The sequence below is a fragment of the Callorhinus ursinus genome, unplaced genomic scaffold (genome assembly GCF_003265705.2).
Source record: "Callorhinus ursinus isolate GAN/ISIS: 27379988/994484 unplaced genomic scaffold, GSC_fseal_2.0 scaffold25, whole genome shotgun sequence".
NCBI lineage: Eukaryota > Metazoa > Chordata > Mammalia > Carnivora > Otariidae > Callorhinus > Callorhinus ursinus.
In genome coordinates, this window is record NW_027397087.1 from 31,929,446 (window position 1) to 31,947,237 (window position 17,792).

The 17,792-nt window shown below is 58.3% G+C and overlaps 1 protein-coding gene across 5 annotated transcripts in view; it reads left to right on the plus strand.

Moving 5' to 3' along the window:
• The window catches only part of SMAD3 (SMAD family member 3), a 115,013-nt gene that overhangs the window by 85,267 nt on the left and 11,954 nt on the right, over positions 1 to 17,792 (plus strand). For 3 of the 5 annotated variants that reach the window (XM_025883996.2, XM_073877239.1, XM_073877241.1), the window contains 4 exons: positions 4,129 to 4,322; positions 4,481 to 4,612; positions 5,957 to 6,031; positions 8,814 to 8,864. In XM_025883996.2, the coding sequence (XP_025739781.1) occupies positions 4,129 to 4,322; positions 4,481 to 4,612; positions 5,957 to 6,031; positions 8,814 to 8,864 (452 nt within the window). Of the gene's footprint in view, positions 1 to 4,128; positions 4,323 to 4,480; positions 4,613 to 4,844; positions 5,030 to 5,956; positions 6,032 to 8,813; positions 8,865 to 17,792 lie in introns of those variants that run through there. The other 2 variants (XM_073877238.1, XM_073877242.1) reach the window with 2 other exon arrangements.

The following is a 17,792-nucleotide window of genomic DNA, read 5'->3' on the forward strand; positions in this document are numbered from 1 at the left end:
CACTGTCCTGGGTACTGAGTGAGCAGGCGATGGCTCACGACAGCCTGTTTCCAGCCCTCCCCTGACCACAGCTGCGCCCTCGGGGTCCCATCGGGAGCCCTGCTCTCGGGCTCATTTTCTGCAGAGAGCAGACCTGTCTCTTACAGGACGGGGGAGGTCCTGTTTGAGGGGCTCAGGGAGGAAAGCTGATCTGACTGTCTCTTCCATAGACTTTCAACCCATCCTCCAGTTTTCGGTCTCATCTTGAGAAGCGCATGGCGCCTCCAGTTCCTGAGTCTTTCCCAGGTTCTGAGGCACAAATGGAATCACTTTTGTTGGCTTCCTTTGGTAGGTGGTTTGGTTTCTGCTCGGTCCACTCTGAAGTCTGTTCCCATTTGGCCACCTTTCCACTTTCGTCTGCGCGCTTCTCCTACTTGTTACCTTGGGCAGGACAGAGATAGACGCATCCTTTCAGTTTGATGTATTTGATGGAGGGGCATTTCTTTCCCTCCCTCCTCCCTTCCCTTCCCCTCCCCCTCCCCCTTCGTCTGCTCCTCACGCCTCCCCTTCTCCTCTCTTCCTTCCCTCCGCTACCTCCTTCTACCCACTCCCATATCTCCTCCCCTTTACTCTCTCTCCTCCTCTCTCCCCCCACCATCCTCTCTGCCTGGAGCCTTCTGTGCCATCATTCTTCGGGGAGACAGCCAAGCACTTTGTCCTCGAGAGGACACGGCCCATGAAATGCAGAAAGGAATGGATGAGGAATTGGCGAACTGAAGTTCTCAACCTACAGATATAATGCACCTGCCCCCCTCCTCCACCTCGATGTCCCTTCCCAGCCCTCAGCTGCAGAAAGCCGTAGCGACCCCATCACAGCCCACCCCACGCGCAGACTTTGGCCCCGTCAGAGCCTCACGTCTGCGTGGCCGTCCCACGTCTGCCCACTCCGTGCCCTTTACCCCCTCGCAGGTGTCTGAGCCGGTGTGAGGTCCTGGGTCCACTCCGATCTCTGTGGAGTGAGGTGCCCGGCTCGAGTGTCCTGGTTCTGGGGGTTTCTGACGTTGGGGCTGTGTGTGTGTGAGGGTCCCTCCTCATCCGGGGCACCCAGAGCATCTTGTCCCCTCCCCCCTTCCCTCCTAAAGGCTCCGGCCCAGGCAGAGAGTTGTCAGGAGCTCGGCCTTGTGCTCACTTTCTTGGGCCATCTGCCCCGTGGAAACTGAGACCCTTCTCTTGCGTTGTGCTCCACCACGCCCCGCTCTTACCCTCCATTGTTGTTATTTTTAAAACAAGAGGGTCACCCCCTTCGATCAGCCAGGTGGGGGGGCGGTGAGGGGCCCCCTCCACGGCCCCAGCCCTCCCTCACTGCCCACCTGGACCTTTCTCCAGGGCCTCCCCCTAGAGAGGCCACCACAGTATCCAGCTGGCTCTCAGCTGCGGCTTTTTTCCAACACCGAAGAGTGACTGTGGCAGCGGTCCTCATCCGCAGGCGCTCGGTGGCTTTGCAAGAGAATGGGAGCAGCTGAGTAATCCTGTCCCCACGCATGCCTTCCCACCCTCCCTTTCTCTCCTCCTCAGCCCCACAACTCACCCCATTGACCCAGGACTGCCATCATGTGGAGCAAAAACGCTCGCTGGGTGGTTCGGCGCAAAGGGCTTCCAGTGGGCACTGAGCTGGGCGGAGGGGCGGGAGCTGTTTGCATTTTCCACGTGAAGGAGCTGAGGGTCTCAGAGACCTCCTGCCTTGCCCAGGGTCTCCCGGCCGGGAGAGGAGAACCCCTTGTTGACCCCAGGCTGCATGACTCCGTACCTGTAGTCCTCCTCTGCCTGGGGGAGGGCGAGTCCCAGGCTGTCCTCTCTTGCCCTGCCTGGTAATTACTGTGTTTTGGCTGGAGGGGTTCCTTGGTTCGGGGCCCCACGGGAGGGAAGTAATTACATCCTCTGAGAGGCCCTTCGTCAGCAGCTCCCCGTCAATCCCTGTAACTAAGTCTTGCTCTGACCTTTGTCCCCTCCCCACTCCCAGGCCAGGGCCTTAGAGAGTTTGATTGGATTTCTCTTTCTTTCTCTTCGGGTTGGTGCTTCTGGTTGCATCTGGCTAGGCCCTCCCACACAGAGGGCCCATCAGTTCTCTTTGTTCAGGCAGATGGGTGCCCTCCTGGGGGGGGGGGCCGAGGGGAGGGAGAGCCTGCGGATGCTTCTCCACTGGCCCCACCCAGCTCTTAAGGGAACAGTGGCACCCACTGACCGGTGGGATCCTAGCCTGGGCCTTCTTGTAGGGAGAGTGGTCCTGCCCCTGCGTACTTCCGTATTCATGTGCACGTCCGCTCGCTGTCCACCCCCATGGTGCCCGGTCTCGGCCGGGCTGCCGAGATTCTCACGGGGGCCATCTGGTGCACGCACACGTGCACACACAGCTGAACGTCTCAGGGGCTCCCTGTGGCTCTTAGGAAAAAGGCAGAACCTTTTGTCATGGCTCCCGAGGCCCTGCGGAATCAGCCCTGCCCACTCCGCTCCCTCGTCTTATACCCGGTTTTCTCCCTCTCTACTCTCCAGTCACTTGGGCTTTCCTTCTGTTCTTCTTCCTTGCCATATTTTCCACCATCCACAGGGCCTTTGCACATGACCTTCCCCCTATGGGGAATGCCCTTCTCCCATGTGCCTGTGCCTGGTTAGTTCTTACTTGTCCTTTAGACTCTCAGGCCAACCATCACCACCTCAGACGCACCCTGTCCAGCCCTGCGGTAAAGCAAGGTCCCCGGGGTCATGTGGCTCCCTGCACTTTTCCTTCAGAATACTTGCATAGTTTGTGATGATGATTTTACTAATATTGGTCTTGTCCGTTGGACCGGAAGGTCCATGGGAGCAGGGACTACTCTGTGGTCCGTTTGACTATGACATCTCTTCCCTCCCCGCTGTGTCCCTCGTGCCACACATAGTCGGAGCTCACAAAAGATTTGTTAAATAAAGAACTGTGTGCACAGGATCTCCTCACCTGTCTGACACTGGACGTCGTCTTCCGGAGCCTCCCACCTCCCTACCTTACTCTTGGCTGAGAGTACGCCTGCCACTCCTGAGCTCCCAGGGGTCATGCCCAGTACCACCCCTCCGCCTTTCTTGTCACGCATATCACCTGGGGGCTTTTATAAAGAGGAAGATGATTATGATTTAGTAGGTTGGGGAAGCCTCGGAAACTCTTCCTTTTTTAACAAACTTCCGTGGCCCCGTGCTGCTGGTCAGGGACCACACTTTGGCCTGGCCTGAGAGGTGGGGGTGCCAAGCCCCAGCTGCCCAGAGCCCAGGTCACCACAGAAGACATTGTTTGCCCAGGGACAGGGCCCTGTCCTTGGCTGTGGTGTTTGGTCCAGCCAGGCTGGGGACAGTTGCAGAACTCAGCCTGGGGTGGAGCTGGAAGCTCTGTTCCTGCTCAGCTCCCGCACAGCCCTCCGGCCTTGGCTCTAGCTAGGAGCGCGCTGTGGACGGGGATACCCGGGTGCCACCCTCCACCGGAAAGGGATTCCCGCGAGGTCGGCGCTGTAGGCTCTTACCATTTACAAGCCCTTCAACTGCCCTCTTTCCCTTCCTGCCTCGTCACAAATACCGACGAAAAGGGGGAGAGGTTCTTCCTGTTTTCTCCTGGGGGGAGGGGCTGAGTGAGTGTTGGGGGGGGATAGATGCGCCTGTGCTTTGTCACTTCACAGCATCACTGTGGTCCTCACGCACGCACATACCCCAAGAACTCCCATTTTCTTCCTCAGCCCTGAGCCCCTCTGCCCGTGGACCTGCTCAGCCTCGGCCCTGCCCGTGGGCCTGCTCAGAGCATGAGTCAAGTGCCATTCCCTTCATATGGGGGGTGGAGGGCTGGAGAACTCACCCCAGGGCCTGGTGCGGTCAGGGTCTACACTGCCAGCCCGGGGAGGCCCTCGGCCTTCCTTGGTGGGCCTCTGTGATCCTCTCCTGGGAGCCCTGCCAGCCCTAACAGAATTCTCTGGTGCCCGGGCCCTGTGCGGCTCATAGAAACGAGGGGTTGCGGGGGAGGGCTTCCTGAGGCTGTGCCAGCAAGCTCACCGGAGGCAGCAGTGTGGGCCCGTCTCGGGGAGAACCCAAGCCAAATCCTCTGCGTTGTTCCTCTCCACCCCTCCTCCGTCCGGACAGGTCCCTGGATGGCCGCCTGCAGGTGTCCCATCGCAAGGGGCTCCCCCATGTCATCTACTGCCGCCTGTGGCGATGGCCCGACCTGCACAGTCACCATGAGCTACGGGCCATGGAGCTGTGTGAGTTCGCCTTCAACATGAAGAAGGACGAGGTCTGCGTGAATCCCTACCACTACCAGAGGGTAGAGACCCCAGGTAGGCGCCACCTTTCCCAGCTACCTGCCCGTCCTCTCCTTCCCCTTCCCGGGGTGTGGGGGGGGGGGTCCGCCTTGCATGTGTGCTGGTGGCGCTTGGAGGGCTTGGAGGGTGCCAGCCCGGCCTTGACACTGACCCGCCGCTGCTCTTCTGGACAGTTCTACCTCCTGTGCTGGTCCCACGCCACACAGAGATCCCGGCCGAGTTCCCCCCGCTGGACGACTACAGCCATTCCATCCCCGAGAACACTAACTTCCCCGCGGGCATCGAGCCCCAGAGCAATATTCCAGGTAGGCGCGGGGGAGGGGGGCGGGCGTGCAGGCCTCCGGGAGGCCGGGGCACCGGCGCCCCGACACCGGTCCCCCCGCGGCTCTCCTGGCCCTCCTCGGGCCCGTCCCCCCTCCGCACACGGCGCTGGCCCGAGGTCCCCTGACTCAGAACCGCACCCCCGTTGGGAGAGGACCCGTGGCCTTGGCTCCCCGCTCACTAATGATGCTTTTCTTGGCACGGAGGAGCGGCGGCGTGACCCTTCCGCCCGGGCTCGGTGCAGTCATTTATTTTGGAAGCGGAAATTGCAGCGCTGTGTTTCTCTCACCGCCCTCGCGGCCGAGGCTGGAGTTTGGGCAGGATCCCCCGACGGTCTGGGGGCCTGCAGAGCCGTGGGGGAGCCGAGGGCCGGGCAGCCAGTGCGGAGAACCGGCCCCTAAGTAAGTAAGCCTGGTGGGGGGGGGCGGGCTGCAGCCTGGGTGGGAGCTGAGGCCCGCGTGGAGTTTTTCCTGCACGGGGGAGAAAGTGGGCTCAGCCGTCAGAGCGCAAATGTTTTTAGAAGCCCCTCATTTACATGCAAATAATGTGTGAATCACCAGCACTGGGGCGTCCAGGAAGACCGCTTGGCGGCACTTGGGCTGGTCCCAGTGGCAGGAATCCTGCCGCCTGTCTTTCGGAGAGTGCTCTGATCTGGACGAGCCTCTCTCCCTGAGTGAATTCGCCCGTGCTTGAGGTTGACCACAGACCTGTGCGCAGGGGCAGAGCATTCGGAGAGAGTCCTTTATGGACCCAGGCTTTCCGGGTCCTTCACACGTGGCGCTGGTCCCTGGGGGTAGGTCACTGTGTTCACTGAGCAAACCTTAGAGAGCTAAGTCACCGTCTGGGGTCATTCAGAGAAATAGATCACGGTTATTGCTGTCACTGAACTTGCAGCCCCCTGCGGAAGCCAGGACGTCGCCTAAAGGGACGACAAAGAACAAGGTGTCCGAGCAGGGGTAGATAGCAGAGCCAGAGTGCCGCATGAAGGAGTTGCCCTTGGGAGGACAGAGACGGGCAAGTCCACGGCCGCCTTGGAGGGGGGTGGGCTCACACCTGACCTTCCAGCATGAGGAGCAGTTAGCCTGGCACAGGCCCTAGGAACAGGTATGTCAGTCTGGGCCACGTGAACAGAGGTGGTCGCCAACCAGCCGAGGAGCCGGGTGTCGAAGGGCGTGAGGACCACTGGATCCAGGAGCCGGTGCCGTTGCTCCGTGGCCCAGAGTTCCTCCAGTACCTGCTGCTGCCGTGAACGTGTGATGCGTGCCGCAGGGGTCTCCGAGTCAAACCGTGGAGGCCGTTTAATGAACTGCCTTCCTTCTGATTCCCAGAAACCCCACCCCCTGGCTACCTGAGTGAAGATGGAGAGACCAGTGACCACCAGATGAACCACAGCATGGATGCAGGTCAGAGTCTCAATCCTAACCGAGCACCTGCCTTCCCTCTATCCATCCCTCCATCCCTCTCTCCACCATTTATAGAGCAACCTCCATGTGCCCGGCACTGTGCCAGGCGCTGGGGATAGAGGAGGAGCCTGAGCTGCTCCCAGTTGGGGAGGGAGACAACTGGTAGCTATATGCCCTGATGGAGAATGCCTCCCCCTCCCCCCCCCCGCCGCCGTGGCATCGGGCACAAGGGAGGGCCTCCTGGGGAGGAGGTGTTGGGGCAGAGAAGTACCTCACAGTGTAGGTGTCTCTTGAGTCTTGGAGGTGGGTAGGTGTTGGCCAAGCCATCAGGGCAGGCAAAAGGTATGCCAGGCAGAGTCATGGGGCGCGTGGGCAGGACAGCCTGGCACCTTCAGGGGACGGTGTGGCTGGAGAGTGCGGAGAGGCAGGAAGACCCTCATTCGGGGCTTCCATTGTGGCCGGGAGCCTCTGTGCGCTTTAAGCAGGGTCTGTGCCCCCATGAGATGCTGCTGGCAGTCGCCTGGTGGGTGGGCTCGATCCCCCGAGCCCAGTCAGGAGAGCCCGCATGGAGGCAGGGTCTTTGCCGGGAGAGGCCGCGCAGCATCTCTTTGTGTGTAGTGACCAAACGTGATCGATGTATTCCTGCCATGAGGGACCCAGCCCCGTTGTCTCCAGCCCCATCTCCAGATGTTCCCACGTCATTTGTCTTGGGACCAAATTGGCTCCAAACCAGCGGCTGCTTGAATTGAACCCCAGCTGCCACATAGAATGTGCACTCGTGTGTGGTTGGTGGAGGGGGGGGATGGGTGGGGGGGTGGGGAGGAGGGAGCCGAGCAGATGTTCCGTCCTGATGAGAGCGGGCATGCCTGGCCCACACGGCGCCGCTGCATGAGGCAGAGCCACCCACCCTGGCACACAGCCCAGAAGAGGGTGTGCGGTTCCTGCAAGAAGCCCGAAGGAGACTTGCCGTTCACTGTAGACCTAGCTGCTTGGTACCCAGCCTGAGGCGTTGTGGCACGTGGGGGTGAGCACACACACCCCTGCGAGGGGCGGACGGCGTGAACCCAGCTGGAATGCATCGAAGGCCTCCCTGTGTTCGGTGCCAAGTGGCCGGGGCAAGCCTGCGACTCTGCAGCTCTGAATGCCGGTGCAGGACGCAGGCCGGCCGAGCAGCATCTCTCCAGATGCCGCCTGGCTTCTCGCTCCTTTCTCTCTCCCCTCCTAGCTGTTCTTCCTGTTCACGGGCCTATTGCTGTTGTCAAAGAAAACACACCAAAGGAGAGGGTCCGAGTATCAAATGAGCAGCCAGCCCCTGTCCGCCTTGGCTCTCGCTTCTTGCCCCCTCCCCGCCCTCCTTTCTGCCCCCCCCCCCATTCTCTCTGTCCCTCTTCTTTGTCTTCCTCTCCCCCCATCAGCGCACCTGCGGGGCCCTGTTGGGACTGTCAGTGATCTGTCAGAGGTGGACACTGGGCATTAGGGATCCCCCCCCCCAGCCAGTGGGTGGTTGGGTGGGGTCTCCTGCTTCTCCTCTGTTCTTGACTCAAAATTGTCCACCGGGAAACCAATCGAGTTGCTGTCTTGGCAGCTGAGATGTGATGGTGTTCTAGTTGGGGTCTAGCCCTGTGGCTCCCCTAACATGCCTACCCCCAAATGGGCTGCCACAAAATGGGAAACGAGCATTTATTGAGTGCCTGCTGTGGGCCGGTCATCACACGGCCATTTGTATACTCAGGACCCCCCTTCACGTCTACAAATCACACAGTGGGTGGTATTATCCCATTTACACCTGAAGGGAGGGAAAATATCAAGGCTCAAAGAGGTTAAACCACTTTGCTAAAACCCCACAGCCGATACATTGGGAGCATGCCTGGACTCCAGGGCCAATTTGGAAGCTCTGCCTCTGCCAAGACTCTTCCATATCCCCTGATAGATTGGGTTCAGGAGGAGGAAAAGAAGCCCATGGCTCATCCCTCCCCCTCAAGGAGGTTGCAGCTGAGTTGGGGAGCGGGAACAGACCACCATTAACAGCTCAGGGCACCTGTGCGGGCGGACTGGCGTGTCAGGGGGAGAGCGCTCCCCCCCGCCAGGGCTCTTCCCGCATCACTGACTTGCCAGGCCTCTGGATGCAGGGACGGAGGGAGGAGCCCAGTTACTCTGTGGAGAGGCGCCGCTTGGTATTTCTGAAGGCTGATGCCATGTGGTTTTCTCTTTTCTGGGAGCGAGGGGTGGAGAGAAGGTAGCAGGGCAGCAAGCATTGGGTAGGTTTGGACATTTTCCCACGGGCAGCGTCATGCCTCACGTCAGATGTCCGTCTGGTTGCAGAGTTGTGGGATTTCTGAGTCAGCTTGCTGAGTTTCCTGAGACCCCGGGGAAGGGGCTACATTTGGGATGGGCAGGAGGGCGCAGCTTCGCTGCTGGGGCCTTTGAGCAAGACTGGGGAGCGAGCCTTCCCTGCCCGTCTCATTTTCCTGGGGGCACAACTGCCAGGGAGGTCTGTGCCCTGTGCTGCGGGCTTGGTCAGGACCCTCACGCCATCAAGTCCTGGGAGAGACCTCTGAGGTTATCCGATCGTCCGTTTGTGCCACAGGTAAAGACTGAGACCCAGGGATGGAAAGTCGAGCAAGGACCCCGGGGTCAGGGCCCCTCCTGGGCCTTGGAGGCTCACCCCAGGGTTATCTTCTTGCTCCATTGAGCTGCCCCATCTCGATGTAGGCGTTCAGGAATTTGGCTCTCCAAGCCAAGAATATTCTATTAGTTCTCACGATTGTGTCTCACCTTGCAGGTTCTCCAAACCTATCCCCGAACCCGATGTCCCCAGCACACAATAATTTGGGTAAGTAGCTCCTCATCCATGGGACTGTCACCCCCTCTAGCTGCAGCCTTGGCTGGTGGCCAGTGTGGGGAGGGGGCCCTGACGGCGAGGCTCTCCCTGCACCCCCACCCCCCACCATCAGCTGAGCTCAGCCCATCAGGTTTCTGGTTACAGTGATTTGGGGGTCACCCGCAGAACAGGGTAGCCTGAGAGCAGTGGTGGCAGGAAAAAGACGACCATGTGCTGGGTTTGTATTTCCCCTGGGTGGCAGTCAGACGTGAGTGAATGAAAATCCCCCAAACCTTGTGCTCAGGAGCCGAGAAGCTGTGGTCAGCCAAGCATACGTGTGTGTGGTTTGATGCAAAGCCAGGGGCAGCAGTGAAGACTCCAGCCCCCTGACTTCTGTTGACTGGTTTCAAGAGACACTTTGGATTTTATCTGAGTATTTCGTCTTTTAACTATGTACTTTTTAATTTTATTTAGTTTTTAAAGCTTAGTTTTTGAAAGATTTTATTTATTTGTCAGAGAGACAGAACAAGAGAGAAAGAGAGAGAGAGAACACAAGCAGGGGGATTGGAAGAGGGAGAAGCAGACTCTCCGCTGAGCAGGGAGCCCAATGCGGGGCTCGATCCCAGGACCCTGAGATCATGACCTGAGCCGAGGGCCGATCCTTAACTGGCTTGGCCACCCAGGCATCCCATGTACCTTTTCTTTGACACAGCAAGATACAAGGAAATCAGGGGGAAAAGCACAATTGCCCACCGTCCCCCACCCTCCCATGCTGGTTTTGTTTTGTTACGGTCCTTCTGCTGCTTGTGGATCAGGCCTGTGTATTTGTGCCTGGCCAATGGCCATCACAATGTCCACCCATTTTTTTTTCATTCTTTTTGCTATTTTGTAAATGCCTTTCCATGTTTAGATGCCTCCTCTATCATCTTGCGTTGTCTCGTGATGTGTTGGAACAATTGGACCATCATTTCTGTGGCTTCTGGGCTCCAGGAGCGCCCCTCAGCTCCAGCGTGGGGCCTGCTGAAGGGCTCAGGACAAATGAAACATCCACTGTTTTTATTGAGGTGTTTTTTTTTTTGTTTTTTTTTTTTATGTGTTGGCCTGGTGGTTTTGGGAAAATGTGAGTTTGATTTGCATTTGGGCCTTGACTGCTGGGGGTTTGATTTGTGGTTCAGGAAGAAAAAGAGTTAATATCCAAGTTCGGTGAATCAGGGGATGGGGGTTGGTCAGGCTTTTATTCCAGTTGCTTCGAGTCCTTGACTGATAGCATCAGATGAGGAAAAGCATTTAGAACATCGGGAGATGCCTGAAACCCCTTTCATACAGGCTGACAAGTGGGCAGTGTGAAATGTGACTTTGGGTGAATCTGTTCTAACATCTTTGTAAAATAATATCACTGTGAGTGTTGGGCTTTGCAGAGGGAAGGTCACATTCCTGATGTGAAAGGACCGATTGAGTTATTAAAAACAAACTCTGAAGGCTAGAAGCTGTGTTAACACTTGAGAAATGAAAGGCCAGGACTGTGAACTCGTCTCTGGGTTTCCAGCTTTCAAGGTTAGCTGGTCTGAAGTTCATTTGGGGGCCGTTTTACTCCCCCCGCCCCTTGGCCAAGGCAGCCCGGTAAGTGCACAGACTCCGGGGCAGGCGCCTGCATTGGAAGCCATGCTGCCTGACTCAGTGGTTCAGAATGAAAGTTGTCCCAGGTGGCAGCTTGCTGGGAATTCCCTTCTAGATTGTGTGGGCCAGGACAACAGGATGGTTTTTGAACTTGGACCTGGGGCAGGGGTGTCCCATTGACTCAGTTCTCCCTTCCTGCTGCCCCATTCCTCAGGCCGCTTGTCTGAGGGCTGAGAATGCTTAGGTCATTTCTCCAAAGGAAGGACTAGCTCCTGAGCCTGGGGGGCGGAGAGTGGGTGCCAGTCTGTGGGAACACCTGAATGGGGGGGCGAGTCAGCTGATGAGTCAGGGGCGGGACTGGCGGTGAGACATCAGTGCTTCCTCTCTGCGGGGCCCCGGCACCCCCCCCCCCACCTTCACCCCTTCAACGCTATTGGCTTCATCCCTACCCAGAAAATCTCACAGACTCCTGGCATCCTCACTGGAAGGGGATGGACGATGGTGATGAGCATGGTCAACATTTCTTGACGACTTAGTGCTGTTTGGAGCGCCTCATGCGTGTTAGCCCACGGTTCATAACCGCTGCATAAGATGGCGGTGGTATGATTTTTTCACTTTCCTGATTAGGAAGCCAAGGAGCAGGCTGCTCACCTCACTCATGCCAAGTAGCGCCGTTAGTAAATGGAGAAGCTTCGAACTCGGCCTTCGGGTTCCAGAGCACGTGCTTCTGTCTGCAGCCCGACGCTGTCTTACTGCATCACGTAGACCAGCATCCCTGTCACCACCACCACCTCAGAACAAAGCTCTAGAAGGGCACTTACTGTCGTTGAGGGTGGTTCTCGGGTTGAGGGGCCTGGGTGGGAGCCCTGCCTGCCAGCTTGTCTCTTCCTTCCTTGTTGATGCCCCAGGTCCTTCCTGCCAGTCCAGGTTGGGGGGGGGTTCAAGGAGGACTCACAGACCCTGCCATCAAGATGCTATGGCCTTGTGGGGAATCAGTAAGGCAGGAGTAAATGTAATTACAAAACACGAAGTAGGTGCAGTTGAAGTAGCCGGAGGGTCCAGAGGGGGCAATGGTGGCATCCCAGGGGGGGGACCGGCCTCCAGGCTGGTGTCGCTATGGAATTCATTCAGTCAGTCCGCTCTGCTGTGTTCCTAGTATGTACTGACGCTGGGGGTTCACTTGGGCAGTCACGGTCTGTTGGGAGTGGCGGGAGGGATCTGTGTCCCCTGCCGTGAGGCATTATGCCAGCTGTCAAGGGGAACTGTAGAGGCCAAGGAGGAAAGTGCCAGATCAGGCAGGAAGACCTCAGAGTCATGGTGACAGGTGTGAGCTGGCCCCGGAAGGACAGGTGGGACACTGGGAGGCAGAGAAGGAAGGAAGGACATCGCAGGTAGAGGGAAGGGCATGAAAGCGGAGGGTGAGCTCAGAGGACAGCTGCTATTGTGGTTGGTTGGGATGAGGGGGGCAGATGAAGCTGACAAGGCTGTGGGGCACTGAGCCAAGAGCCCTGAAGGCCATACTCCATGATTCCCTTCTTGCCTGTGAATGAGGTCACCGGAGGAAGGGTGTTTGGTTGGTTATCTGATGACAGCTTCATAAAGATTAACCTGGCCACTATATAGAAGTTGAAGTCTAGGAGAAATGGCTGGTGGCCAAACCCCAGCCCTGCCCCCCCAAATTTCAAAAGAAAAACCCACCCTTAGAAAGCTGTTAAACTGAAGGAGACCAAGATGAATGCTTTGGAGCAATGGTGGCGGGGCTGGGAGGGGCACTGAGAGAGGGCCGCAGGCCTGAGTCAGCAGGCGCTTATTGACCAGCTTTAACTGGGAAGATGGTGAGGTAGGACATCCAGAAGCTGGGATGGCTTGGGTGGGAAGGTGGCAATGAGTTGCTGATGCCTAACCGTGTCCAGGAGGCAGCCGGGCCATCAGGAGGGACACCGGGGCCGGCTGTGCCGAACCGGAAGCCCTTAGCCTGTGGGCAGGCTTTCCCCAAGTGGGGTCAGGGAGACAGGGTTTTGTCATCACCTGAGCTTGGAAAGCCTGTGCCGTAGCCCCCCTGGGCGCCCAGGGCACTCACGTGGTCAGGCCTCTGAGCAGTCCTGCAGAAGGGAGGCCCACGGGATTGAGCCTTTTGCCCACGGATCTGAGCGCCGCTGAAACACTTTGCTCTTATAACCTGTCGACCGTCTGTAGGCTCACACCCTGGAAATGCTGAGGTCCTGGGTGTGGATGAATTGGGAGAGGGAAACCCAGCTGGAGAAGGGAGAAGGAAAGAAGTCCAGAGAGGGACTGATGGGGCAACCCTGGGAAAGAGGAGGTCGGGGAAGAGACCAAGATGATGACAGAGGAGGATGGGGACAGGTCAGGAGATCAGATCATTTCCTGCAAAGAAATTATGCGGGAAGAGAGAAAACAGAGGACCTCTGGTTGGCTCCTCATTTCCTTCCCCCTCCAGGCAAGGGAGTGGGGCTCCTGCCACTTCTGGTGACACGGGGCGGGGCCCAGATGAGTGACTGCCCACCAGATCAGCCCCTTGTCAGCGGGGGAGACCCGGCAGCTCTGTCTTTCTTTCGGGGAAGGGGTGTGAGCAGGTGACGTGCCTGCTAGATGAGTCACCTGGGCTTTCCTGAGCAGTGAAGTCAAGGATTGGGCCAAATGGAGGGGAAGGAGGAGGCAAGTGGAAAGAGGAAAGGGTGAGGAGCCGGCCCTGTCGGTGAGTAAGTTCTTCTTGCTTTGGGGAGGGGCCTTGACCGTGGGAGAAGAGGTACCAGGGAGTGCTTGCAGTTGGATGAGGTGCTTCCGCTCCTGCCAGGACGGGGTGGGGGTGGGGGGGCAGCGGGAAGACACTGCTTCTCCCCTGAAAGAGGCAGGCTCCAGGGTGCAGCCCCGCCTAGTTGCAGGGGTCTTCGTGTTGCTGCACCAAGCTCTTGCCACGACCTCCTCGGGCTCTGCTCTCTGTGAGCTTCAGAAAGTACAGGCCTCCCGACGCCAGCAAGGCCGTCGCCAGCCCGAGGGCCTCCCTTAGACTGTGCGTCTGGTCTCGGCTGCAGCAAGCTGGCCCCGGGGCTGAAAGAGCGCTGGCTGCTTTCCCTGCACACCTTGTTTTGTCATCGTCCTCAGTGACATAGGTTGGAGCTGGGGCCTCGGGTGCAGCGACCCCGCAGGAACTAACCCTCGGGGACAGCAGGGGCTCAGACACACACAGCCACGAGGGACTCTTTCACAGCCACGTGAGCTGGGGCGGGGCGGTGGGGCAGCCCAGGCAGCGGGGACCATGGGGGTCCCTGGGGACTGGAGTGTGGCATCTCCGGCATGGGAGGTCACGCTGCCTGTCACAGGTGAGGTGGGCCCAGGCGAAGGCAATTCATTCACGTCCTGACCCTCAGCCTTTGCAGCTTCAGTGTTTTGCCCGCTCCCCGCTTTTGATTCGTAGTAGAAAGTTAATTTCCCCCTTCTGTCCCCCCTCCTTTTCCTTTACCGGATTTGGATCTCTTGCACATGTTTTTAATAGGCATCCCTTAATCCAAGTGTTGCCTTCTGGGTTTTATTCTGTTTTCTTTTCCTTAAACAAAACAGAAAGTCTATGCCAGCTTGGAATAGGGCTCGAAACCCAAGCCAGCCAGCACCGTTAGGCTGGCAGGGGGCCAGCCGTGAATTAAGTGCCCCACGCCACTCGAGAAGCCTGGCCGATACCACACTGGTGGGGGCAGGGGGCCGGAGGGCAGCGCGAGCTGGAGGTTCCTGCGTCTCCAACACCTCTCCTCCGGGAAGGGCGATTAGCACAGACTCAGCAGTCTGGCCGGGGGCAGGGCCGTGTGCAGGGGGCGGCCTTGGGCACGTGCCATTGTCTAGCCCGCCGGGTGTGCCGAGTCTTTGGCCTGGAGAAGCAAAACCACTGTCAGGGAGTCAAGTGCTCTTAGCCTTGTAGAGTCGTCCTCCCAGAGGAGCCTCTGAGTGGCATGTCTTCAGGTCCTTTGCAAGAAGCAACCTTATGCAAAATGGCCTCTGCGTTTGTTGGAAGACTCTTGGAATTCAGGCTGGCTGGCCTGACGGATGTGGGAGGAGAGGTTGCCACCTGATTTCATAAAAGATTTCTTTTGAGACTTAGGGCCAGGACAAGATTTGTTCCCCTGCAGAACCTGTAAGCATTATCTGTCCACAACCAGAGCCATGTAGCATATGATGTTCCCTTTTTCCTTGTCTGCTAGGAAGCTCAGAGCCAAGCTGAGTGCTCTGTCAGTAGCTATAGCCCATGGTTATCCTGTTTATAATGTTCTCCTTTCCAGAGTCCTGACTTTTTGTTTCTCTTGTACTTAACCATGGTGTGGATAAGTCTTTGGGGTGGGAAAAAAAAAAACGAGGACATACATGCTGTTTAAAAACTAGGTTGCCATTCAAGGCCGAACCCAGAGGTAGTGACCATACATTTTGGTCTGCAGCGCCCCCCCCCCCCCCCCCCGCCTTGCAGAAGTTCCTTGAGGAAGCAGATGAGAGGTGCCAGGAGGCACAGAGGTGAAAGGCAGGGCTAGGTTTTAGTTGTTTGTGGAGACTTGTGAATACGTACGTGGCTGGGGGCAGTGCCCCGGGTCAGTCCTGCTTCTGAACACAGGCCAGCTCATCCGTACCCTTCAGACTTTGCCTTGGCCTGACTGCGCTGCTCTCCCCCCAACTCCCCAAACTAGCATCTCCTTAATTATGTGTCGGGCTCCCAAGTCCAGCGTTTACCACCACACTGTCCAGTGTGTATCTGGAAGCTGGCAGGGATGTTTGGATAAGGGCTCAGATCTGCTTGGGAGGCCTCTTGGGCTAGGACCCCAAGTCTGTCTCTGATTCTGAGATGCCTCAAAGCCCACATTTCCCTTGAGTGGTTCTGGCACCGTGTTACCCGATGGGTGGCCTTTGCCTTTTCTTCTTTTGATGGGCAGGCTGTGCCAGGGTTCCTGGGAGCCAAGCTCTATCTCTTCTGTCTGGACGAAGCCCAGGGGGGTGCTGGAAGGCTTTGTAATTTGGGGTGAGGACTCTGTACTTTACCGGGGAAGCCAGGGCCGGCGCAGATCAGCCCCAGCTGCTTCTCCCAGCTGACCCACGCCAGATGCACAGTGACCTAGATGGTCTGCACTAGATGTCTTCCAGTAAAGCTGCAGTCACTGTCCAGGCCAGGAAAGCTCACACAGCAAGGCCAGCAGAGCCTGCCCCTGGGCACTGGTGGTCAGCAGCCCCTGCTCAGGACCTCTTGCCTCAAGACGCGTTGCCCGACCGACCCTTTTGAGGGCTTGGATTATACTTGGATTTCTTGGGCTTTTTTTTAAGGTCTCCAAAGCGACATAGCTCACATTTTAGTGACCACATTGTTTAGAATATAGCTTATCTCATTGGAATGTCGAAGCATCGAGTGACGCCAGAGCCGGATGTGGCCCATGTGGCTCAACCCAACCTCTGGGACGCAGGTCGCAAGCCCTGGTCGCCCCTGCCCCATCACTCCTCCCTCCCCCATTAAAAGTAGCTTCGATCCCCCGCCTTCCCTCGTCTTCCGCTCCCTCTCCCCTGGGAAGAGAGGAAAGGGGCATGGACGCTTTGCCTCCCCTGCAGCAGAGGCCAGGACAGGAGCGGGACATACTCAGGTTCACGTACATCATCAGTTCTAATCGGCAGCACCACGTAGCGAGGGCTTGAGGCGTGCCCCGCACTTCGTGGTTCCTCCCGGGCCATCTGCAGACAGCGGCGGAGGTAAAGAGGGCTCCCCGCGCCGTGGCTGCCGGGAGCCATGTGCAGGCTGAAGCTCCCAGCTGCCCGGGTTTGCTCACGGTCGCGCAGCTGGTCCGTGCCCCAGCGCCGAGTGCCTTCCGGGCCGCCTGGCGTTGAAGCTTGCGTTCCATGACCTGGCTGACCCTCGAAGGTAGTGGTTTTCACCCAGGGGCTGTTCTGCCCCCTCAAAGACAGCCGGCACTGTCTGGGGCCATGTGTCCCTGTCCCGGCTCGGGCGGGAGTGACAGATGTGTGCCACTGGCATTCGGTGGGTAGATACCGACCAGGGCTGCTACTAGGCATCCTGTAACGGACCAGGCCCCCCTCCCTCACCCCGGGCAGAGGATCATTTGGCCCAAGATGTCAGTGATGCTGGGGCCAGGAGGCTGCTCTAGGTGTCCTAACCCTCCAGCTGACACTTTCTGGGCCTGTGCCAAGTGCAGGGAAGTTGCCGGTCTGCATCTCCTCACACACGTGGTAGGCGTTCTCCTTCCCCTGAGAAGGGATCATAGGCACACAGACCCCACAAGCGGGTCCGGCCCTTGGCCCTGGAGGCCCCTCCCAGAACAGCTTTGGATTCCCCCCCCCCCCCCGTGCTTCACACACTTCCAAAGGTCTGGTGAGCAGGGTCCCCCGTGGGTTCTCACTCTAGGCAGTGAGCAAGGGTCTCTGGCCAGGGCTGAGAGCTGGCACGGTGAACCCTTCTTGTCCCTCGAACCAGCTCCTACAGACGCACCCTAATTCCCCGGGCAGCTCCAAATATATTTGAGTGGAGGTCCGAGACGGAGGAGTGACAAGGGGCAGGGGACTCCCTGGTTTTCCACCAAGGGGGGTGGATTCAAGTAGGCAGCGAGCGGGATCAGTACAGTACTCCAGCGCATGTGGGGCCGTGCAGGGCAGGGAGGTGGCGGGAAGAGGCCGGACTAGAGTGCTGGGGGTCCTGTTAGGGCGCCGCGGCACTGATGCCCAGGAGGAAGGACGGGGGGCCTGGCCCCGGGCCAAGCACAGACCCACTGAGGTGTCAGAGATGATGCACGGAGGAGGGCCGGGGGCCTGGACGGGTGTGGACCAGAGTGGCTGGAGGCGACAGGAGGGCGAGGGAGTCCCAGGAAAGGTGATGGGGGATCGTGTGAGGGGAAACCTCTATTTCAGGGATTCCCAACTCTTGAGAGAAAGAGAACCAGTGTCTCCCAAGACGGTAGTTTTGCTTTGAGGAGCCCTTGGTTGAGACCACAGGACAAATTGAGAATTTCTTTTCGGTGACTTTGTATCTTAGCCACCCAGACAGACAGCATGTGGAGACATTTGGAAGATAGTTTCTCTAATAAGAGCCGTGGACCTGGTTCCACTCTGTGGAACCGAGACTGTGTGGTTGGAGGCCCAGCACCCTGTGCAGGCCCCCAGGCTGCACTAGCCTTGTCATTTTACAGGCTCAGTCTCTGCCGCTCCACAGGCTAGGAGTGCCCGAGGCCAGGCAGTGCCGAAAGCTAAAAGCCCTTTTGGAGGCCGAGATCACTATGGGTGACTCCGGGAGGAGGCCGCGTGGGTGGCATGGCGCGCCCGGGGAACCTGCCG